General features: G+C 53.2%; 1 protein-coding gene across 1 annotated transcript; it reads left to right on the top strand.

Moving 5' to 3' along the window:
* Positions 1–2,242: 2,242 nt before the first annotated feature.
* On the top strand, positions 2,243–3,043 carry LOC134057368 (olfactory receptor 14J1-like; the record flags this gene model as incomplete). The annotated part of the gene is made up of 1 exon (XM_062514356.1): positions 2,243–3,043. A coding segment is annotated over one exon (801 nt), but the record flags the coding sequence as incomplete, so codon positions are not given.
* Positions 3,044–8,302: the final 5,259 nt, after the last annotated feature.

Here is an 8,302-nt window from a genome sequence, read left to right as displayed (position 1 = left end):
GGGCTGACAGTGCCCAGCCTTGCTGGGGCTGTGCCAGGAGGCCCCAGGGGCTCAGGACAAGGTGTCTGCTCACAGCCCTTGGTGGCACAGACCCTGCTGTGCCCCAGGCCACCAAGACTTGGCTTCTCTTTGTCCCCTCCTGTCATCACTGCCTCCAATTTCCTGCTCTGACTGCAACCTGGGCACACTTTCTCAGTTGTGTCCCTCAGTGGGATCCATTAAAAGGAAAAGAAACTTTGGAGTTTGAATATGACTTGGAGTTCCTGAGGGATTTCACCACTTCTCTCTCAGGGACTCAGCACCAGTTTCCAGAGAGGTTCATTAAAGTCCTTGTGCTGTGTCTGTGCTGATGAGCTGGGCTGGGATCCTGGCATAGAAGGAGCACTCGGAAACCAAGAAGAGCTTTAAAAACCCGTTTTTCTGGCTGAGCATCTCTTCTCCCAGCCCAGCAGGGCTGAGGGCACTGCCTGCAGCCACCCCAGGCACAGCACAGAGGCACAGAGAGCTTCAATCAGTCAGGGCTGGGAAGATGCTCACAAGTGCCTGGGGCAGAATCACTCCCAGCCCTGGACACAGGAAGCCTCTGGCTGCAGGACAATGCAGCTGCAGCTCCTGCAGGGATCTCCTAAAGCTGGAACATCCCAATGCCTACAGACTCTGTGAGTACAACTCTGAATGTTTCTGGTGCAGGGGAGGTGAAATGTTCATGAAGCTCTGACATGCTGAGGATTTCTGATACGTCATAGAATATTTCCAAGACAAGGATTTCGAGAAAAATGAAGAAATTTTCTAAGACGTTGTATTTGGTTTCCTAGTATAGGAGAATGGCAGGGTGGAAGGGGATAAATATTAAAGGTGGTATGAATTTTCACAAATGCCTGAGACATGCAAACTGTTATTTTTAGTGATCAATACGATCACAGGCGTTTCCTAATGTGCTTTCAGCCGCTCTGCCCTGGGGCAGCACCAGCATCCCCTGTGCTGGATCCATCAGGCTCAGTCTGACCTGTCCTTTCCCCTTCCTGCAAACAGAACCTGCCCCCAGCCAGTGCCCTGCAAACAGGCAGGGTTCTGTAGGGACAAGGAGAGTGCACAGAGATTTGGGGTGTGTGAGTGCTGGTAGGGAGAGATCAGGCACAGGGAAGGATCTCCACGAGGAAAACCTGCAGGAAGCAGAGAGAAGATCAGGCACTGATAGAAAATAAAATCCAGAAATGTTGTGTCAGGGAGAGTTTAGAGATCTTCATAGGTAACCCCCTGCACCAGTGCAGCCCCTCGGTCTGAAGAAGCCCCCTCCCTCCTGTCCCCCAGCCAAGCCTCTGCCCTCAGGGCTGGGGCTCCAAGGCGTGAAGCCCCTCCTGTGCAGGCAGAGCTGCAGCAGAGCCGTGGGGCAGCTCTGCAGCCCCGGGCCCAGTTCCCTCTGCAGAGCACAGGGCTGGGAGCAGCTGCCCGGCACTGGGGGCTCTGGGAGGGGGCACAGCTGGCTCAGGGTGACGCTGTCCCCAGTGCCCGGCTGTGGGCAATGCTGTCAGTGCAGCCAGGGAAGGAGCTGCATCTCCCTTACTCCAGTGACACCACTGGGACACTTGGAACTCTCCCTGAGATTTCAGTCCAAGCTTGGAGCCTTTCTCGAGGACACAAACCTCTCCTAGAATACTTTTAGGTTATCTGAAAGACTCACAGAGAAAGGCAGAGGTGTTTTGACAGTGAAAAAATAATTAGGGTCGTAAAATGACCAACATGGCTCCTAGACTACAATTGTGCTGCTGGATTGTGGTGGGTCCATCTCCTCTTAGCAGTACCTGTTGGTTTTTTAAGAGGAACATGGGATGGTGATCACGCTGCAACTGAACAAGTTTAAAGCCCAAAGAAAATGTGAACAGGTCAAGATGAAAAACCATTTTTCTTCTCTCTCCATTCATCACTTGGTCTTAGAGAAAATGCTGTGATCACCCTGAGGGCAGCACAAATGTTGAGATTTCTTCTATCCAGGAATACCAGGAGATGTATGGGGGAAGTGAAAAAAAAACTGCTCTAGAATTCTCAAACTCTAAGGAGCGTCTGAGTGTGTTAGAATAGAGGATGAATGGGAAATGGCTTTGATTTTTGTTACAGGTGTGTCCTCTATCTCTTCACTGTCTCTTTCTCCATGACAGAACCCAATGCCCAGAGTGCAGAAATGTCCAACAGCAGCTCCATCAGGCACTTCCTCCTGCTGGCATTGGCAGACACGCGGCAGCTGCAGCTCCTGCACTTCTGCCTCTTCCTGGGCATCTCCCTGGCTGCCCTCCTGGCCAACGGCCTCATCATCAGCGCCGTAGCCTGCGGCCACCACCTGCACACCCCCATGTTCTTCTTCCTGCTCAACCTGGCCCTCACTGACCTGGGCTCCATCTGCACCACTGTCCCCAAAGCCATGCACAATTCCCTCTGGCACACCAACAACATCTCCTACTCTGCATGTGCTGCTCAGGTGTTTTTCTTTCTCTTCTTCATTTCAGCAGAGTTTTCCCTCCTGACCATCATGAGCTACGACCGCTACGTGTCCATCTGCAAACCCCTGCACTACGGGACCCTCCTGGGCAGCAGAGCTTGTGCCCACATGGCAGCAGCTGCCTGGGCCAGTGCCTTTCTCTATTCCCTGCTGCACACAGCCAATACATTTTCCCTGCCCCTGTGCCAGGGCAATGCCCTGGGCCAGTTCTTCTGTGAAATCCCCCAGATCCTCAAACTCTCCTGCTCACACTCCTACCTCAGGGAACTTGGGCTTCTTGCTGTTAGTGTCTGTTTGGTATTTGGTTGTTTTGTGTTCATTGTTTTCTCCTATGTGCAGATCTTCAGGGCTGTGCTGAGGATCCCCTCTGAGCAGGGAAGGCACAAAGCCTTTTCCACCTGCCTCCCTCACCTGGCCGTGGTGTCTCTGTTTATCACCACTGCCACATTTGCCTACCTGAAGCCCCCCTCCATCTCCTCCCCATCCCTGGATCTGTCCCTGTCAGTTCTGTACTCAGTGGTGCCTCCAGCCCTGAACCCCCTCATCTACAGCCTGAGGAACCAGGAGCTCAAGGCTGCACTGTGGACACTGATGACAGGAAGGTTTCAGAAATATTAAATTGGTTATCAATTTATGCAAATCCCTTGCAATAAGAGTGACCTTGCAAAGTTCCAGTGTGGGTTTGGTGCTTGGTTTTTTCATTTAATTGTATTGATTAAGTTTTTTAATACTGTCCACTAAAAAGTCATTTTTTCTGCCCTTTCTCATTTTGTTTGTCTTCACATTCACTACAGTCAAACATGCATCAATGGTGAGCTGCGGTCTTGATGCCTTTAAAGAAACAAAAAGACTTCTCTCGCAGCAAAATTTTCTCCATAGATGCCCAATTTGTTCCCTTCCCTGGAGCTGCAGCAGCAATGTCTGTGTGCAGAGCTGGGGCAGATCAGTGCTGGCACAGCAGCTGTGCCCAGCAGCAGCAGCAGCAGCACTTGGTGTTGCCAGTGCTGCTCCCGTGCCACTGCCCCGCTGTCCTCCTGCCCCTGGTGTTGCTGCAGGGCCTGAGTGCTCTCGGGGCCGGGCACAGCCCTGGGGGTGGCAGTGCCAGGGCTGCAGCAGGGACAGGCCATGGGCACTGCTGGGGCAGCGCTGACACCTCAGGGCAGGGCCTGGGGGCTGGAGGCTCCTTGCCCAGGCTCTCTCCAGAACACCTGGCCAGGCCAACGCTGAGCACAGAAAAGCCCCGGGAGCAGCCCCAGGCTGGCCGTGGGCAGGCTGGGCCCAAACAGCATGGCTGGTGCTCTGCAAGGTCCCTGCAAGGGGAGAGCCTGGCAAGGAGCAGCAGAGCAGGGGCTGATCCATCCCCAGTGCGCTGGACACCCCAGGGCAGCGTCCCAGAGCGTCCTCGTGCACCTGCCAACAACATCCCCCCTCTGCAGCCCTGGCCTCTCCCCCAGCTCACACAGGTGCCCCATCCTTGCAGGCACACACACGGCAGCACTGCCTCAGGAGCCCCTGTTTGCATTGCACAGAGCAGGCGTCAGCACCGCCATGGTGCTGCTGTGGGCAGAGGGACCTGAGGGAGCACAAATGCCATCAGCCCCTGGGGCCAGCAAGGCCTGCGGGACCAGAGGGAAACCACTCAGGTTTGTCGTGGCCTCTGAAGTCAGACAGAAAGTTTGTTCCCATGAGCTGTGACTTTCCTGTCCCATTGCAGACGTTGCTGCTCAGAGCCAGGGCTGCCTGGCAGCCACCCCCACACTGCACTGAGCATTTCCTTTGCTTCATCTTTGCTTTCTTTACTCTTTCCTGATCCAGATTTCTTCCTGTTGCGCTTCCCTGTAACCTCCCCTGCAAACCACCCATCCCTTTCCTCTCTGTCCCCACTCCCCATTTCACTTCCTGAGCTGGCACATTGGGAATGTCCCTTGGGGTGCAGGATCATCCTCCAAGTAGTCCAGGAATGGTCTGCAGGGTCTTGCAGTGCCTGGTGCTGCTCTTTTCAGAGGCACCCCAGGCCAGGGGGGCATATCTGGGCTGGTGTGTCTGGCTGTGGGGCTCCCTGTTGTGGGCAATGAGGAGGGGCTGGAGAGGCTCTGCAGGACTGACAGGATGGGCTTTGGGGGCTGTGAGGAGAAGCTGAGGGACCTGAGCTGCTGCACCTTCTGAGGAGGAGGCCCAGGGCTCATCCTGCAACTGCTGCAGGGGTGGTTTCAGACAATCACAGATTGAGCAGGGCTGGAAAAGACCTTGGAGATCATCAAGTCCCGTCTATTCCCTGACTCCACCTTGTCTCCACTGAGCCTCCTGTTGTCCAGGATAAAGGATAGCAGCTCCTTCAGCTGCTCCTCGCAGGACTTGTGTTCCAGAGCCCTCACCAGCCTTGTTGCCCCCCTCTGTTACTGCTCCAGCCCCTCCATGTCCTTCCTATAGTGGGGGGCTCAGAATTGGACACAGCACTCCAGGTGCTGCCCAACCAGTGCTGAGTACAGGTGAAGAATCACTGTCCTACTCCTGCTGGCTAGGAGCAGGGCAGTGCCAACATTCCCCCCTCTGGGACACCACAGCTGTGGCAGACCCAACATTCCATCCCTGGAAATGCTCCATGAGAAGCTTCCAGTCAACGCAACTGACTGGCCACTGAGCACCCCCAGCCTGGCCTGATGTGGATTCCTCTGCACGCAGCTCAGGCAAGATCCCCTTGGAGAACTTCACTTTTCCACAGACAAGTGCCCCCAGGTCCCTTTCTGCCTGGCCCCTCTCCAGCCACTCTGTCCCCAGCCTGGAACACTGCAGGGGTTCTTGTGGTCAAGGTGCAGGGCTCTGCACTTGCTCTTGTTAAACCACACCTTGGTGGATTTGGGCCCTGGATCCAGCCTGTCCAGGTCCCTCTGCAGAGCTCTCCCACCCTCCAGCACATCCACACTCACACCCAGCTTGGTGCCAATTGCACATTTGCTGATGGTGCACTCAATGCCCTCATCCAGATCATCAATGCACATATTGATATCCACGCTGGCTGCCTCTGATCCCTCAGCCATCCTGGAGGTGCCCTGTGGTGGCACTCAAGGTGATCTGTTCCATCACCTCACCAGGCACCCAGCTCAGGCTGACAGGCCTGGAGTTCCCCAGATCCTCCTTCCAGCCCTTCCTGTGGATGGGGTCACCTTGGCACCTCCAGTCCTCTGTGACCTCCCTGCTGAGCCAGGACTGATGAGAAATGATGGACAGCAGCTTGGGGACCTCATCCACCAGCTGCCTCATCCCCCTAGCATGGATCCCATCTGCTCCCAGAGACCCCTGTGAGCATCTGAGTGGCTCAGCAGGTCCCCAGCTGCTTCCTCCTGGATTACAGGGTTCTGTTCTGCTCCCTGTCCCCATCCACCAGCTCAGGAGAGCACTGGTCCTGAGAACAACCTGTCTTATTGTTGAAAACTGAGGCAAAAAATGTGTTAAGTACTTCAAACCTTTCCTCATCTTCAGTTAGTATATTCACCACTGCAGCCAATAAAGAGATAAGGTTCTCCTTGTCCCTGCTTTTGCTGTTAATGCAGTTATAAAAATATTTTTCATTATTTTTCACTGGCGTTGCCAGGTTAAGCTCTAATGGAATTTTCACCTCTCTGCTTTTCTTTCTGCATGACCTAAAGACATCTTTAAACACTACCTGAGCTTCCTTTCCCTCTGTCCAAAAGTGACGCACCTTCTTCTTCCCCCGAGTTCCTGGAAAAAGCTCCGTGCCCAACCAGGCCAGACATTTTCCTCACTAGCTCACATTCTGGAACACAGGGACAGTGTGCTCCTGCTCCTTCAATATTTCTTTCTTGAACTGTGGCCATGCTTCATGGACCACTTTGTTCTTAAGAAATGTTCCCTTTAAAAAATCAGTACCTGAATTTGTTACTCTCCAAATCTGCATCCTGAAGAGTATGAAGACTTCTCTCCATAATTCAAGTGTAAAAGTTTTGTTGCTGCCCCTCTTTCTTTCACAGAATATTTAAAAACGCAATAATTTCATGGTCCCTGTACCCCAAACAGACTCTGACCACCACATCTCATAACCTCCCACCAGCCCTTCTCCCTTTGTGAACAGCAGCAGACAGAGCTTTCCCTGGCAGAGGGAAGAGAAGAAATCCTCCCCAAAGTGCAGCCGGGAAGGTTCACCCTGGAGCTGAGGGAACACAAAAGTCCCTCCCAGGGCAGAATGTCGGTGGCCGAGGTGTCCCAGCGTGCGGCCGGGCCACGGCACGGCTCTGTGTGCCAGGAGCCGGCAGCGCCGGGTGCAGGGAGCCCAGGGAGGGCACAGAAATGCTGGGCTGAGAAATGCTGGGGGGGACAGCGAGATGGGCGAGCGCAGCCGGCCAGGGCAGAGGAGCAGCACGCACAGGGGGCACAGGGTGCAGGAGAGATGGCCGAGGGCTGGGCAGGGCTGGCAGGGCCAGAGGCACCCAGGCCTTTGTCCCCTGGGCTCGGGCAGGGCCTCTGCAGGCCCCACAGAAGGAACTTTCCTGGCAGGGGCCGCACTTTGCTTCTGCCTCGGCCCTCCCTGAGGAGGCTGGCAGGGCTTGCAGGCTGATGCCATTTGTCCTTGCTGCCCCTGCCATCCCACTGCCCCAGCAACAGCCCCGAGCCACCCGTGAGGGACAGGCCCTGCTGTCCCAGGCCTGGGCTCAGCCTTGGCCTTTCTGCTTCCTCCAGCCAGCCCAGGCCTTGCTCAGCATTGCAGTTCCCTGCTCACAGCCTTTGGCTCCTGCAATCCTGCCCTCAAGGATCTGCTCTCCCCAGGCCCTGGGGAGCCTTGGGCACTCCCTGCCCTCACTCATGGCGGCCACTGATGCTCCAAGGCACTTGCAGTTTTGCTGCTGACTCCTGCAGCAGCTTCTTCAACCTTCTCTCAGTGCCTCAGGCTCCTGCCATCAGCCCCAAATCCCCAAATCTGGGCATCATTAAAATACACAAAGGCCTTGGGAGCTCTTTGTCTTCCTTCCATTGTCTTCAAGTCTCCAGGGCTTGTGCAGCTGCTTGCAGTCACTTTGGAGTTGTGTTAAGGAGGGGGATTTCAAAGTGCACCTCATGATTTTTGGTTTTACTCAAGGGCATATTATTTTTATTTTTCAGCTCATTGCAGAGGAGATAGAAAAATGATAGATCATTCTTCAGGTGATGTTGATGCTGAATGTCTCCCTAGGAGTTCTGGGCACAGAGAAGAATGATCCCTTTCTGGACTGACCCTGTTTGGACAACCTGCTCCTCACCCCCACCCTCACCGTGTCTGATATTGCCCACCTGGGACTGATATCCTGAAAAATAAAAAAAAATCCCTATAAATTTATTCTTATAATTACAATTAAAGTAAGCAATAAAATTATAAATATATTTTCCTTATAAAAGGAAATATTAGCAGTTTTTCATTTAATAAATGAAAAATAATTAAATTTACTAAAGATATTTATTTTTGTACTTCTAAAAAGAAACATTATTTTTAATTATCTAATTTTAGTTTTTATATTAAAATCTATCAATTTTTTAGAAACCAGAGAAGTTACAAGTCATTGGATCGAAGCAACACAAATCCTTTAAATTATTGGCTGTTGATTTCTCCTTCTTTATGCTAGTCTTTTTATCAGTCCTTTTGTAATCCTTTTTATGCCAATTTGGGATCTATGGAAACTTTTTTGGGGCACATTTGGGGCAGATTTGGGTCTGTGGAGGGAATTCAGAGAGAACTTGAGGGTCTGCAGGACACTTCAGGCAGCCGGGTGGGCACTGGGCAGGGCACTGAGGGATTCTGACGGACACCTCGGCGTCCGG

This window comes from Cinclus cinclus, unplaced genomic scaffold (genome assembly GCF_963662255.1).
Source record: "Cinclus cinclus unplaced genomic scaffold, bCinCin1.1 SCAFFOLD_32, whole genome shotgun sequence".
Taxonomy (NCBI): Eukaryota; Metazoa; Chordata; class Aves; order Passeriformes; family Cinclidae; genus Cinclus; species Cinclus cinclus.
This window is presented reverse-complemented; position numbering and strand designations above follow the sequence as displayed.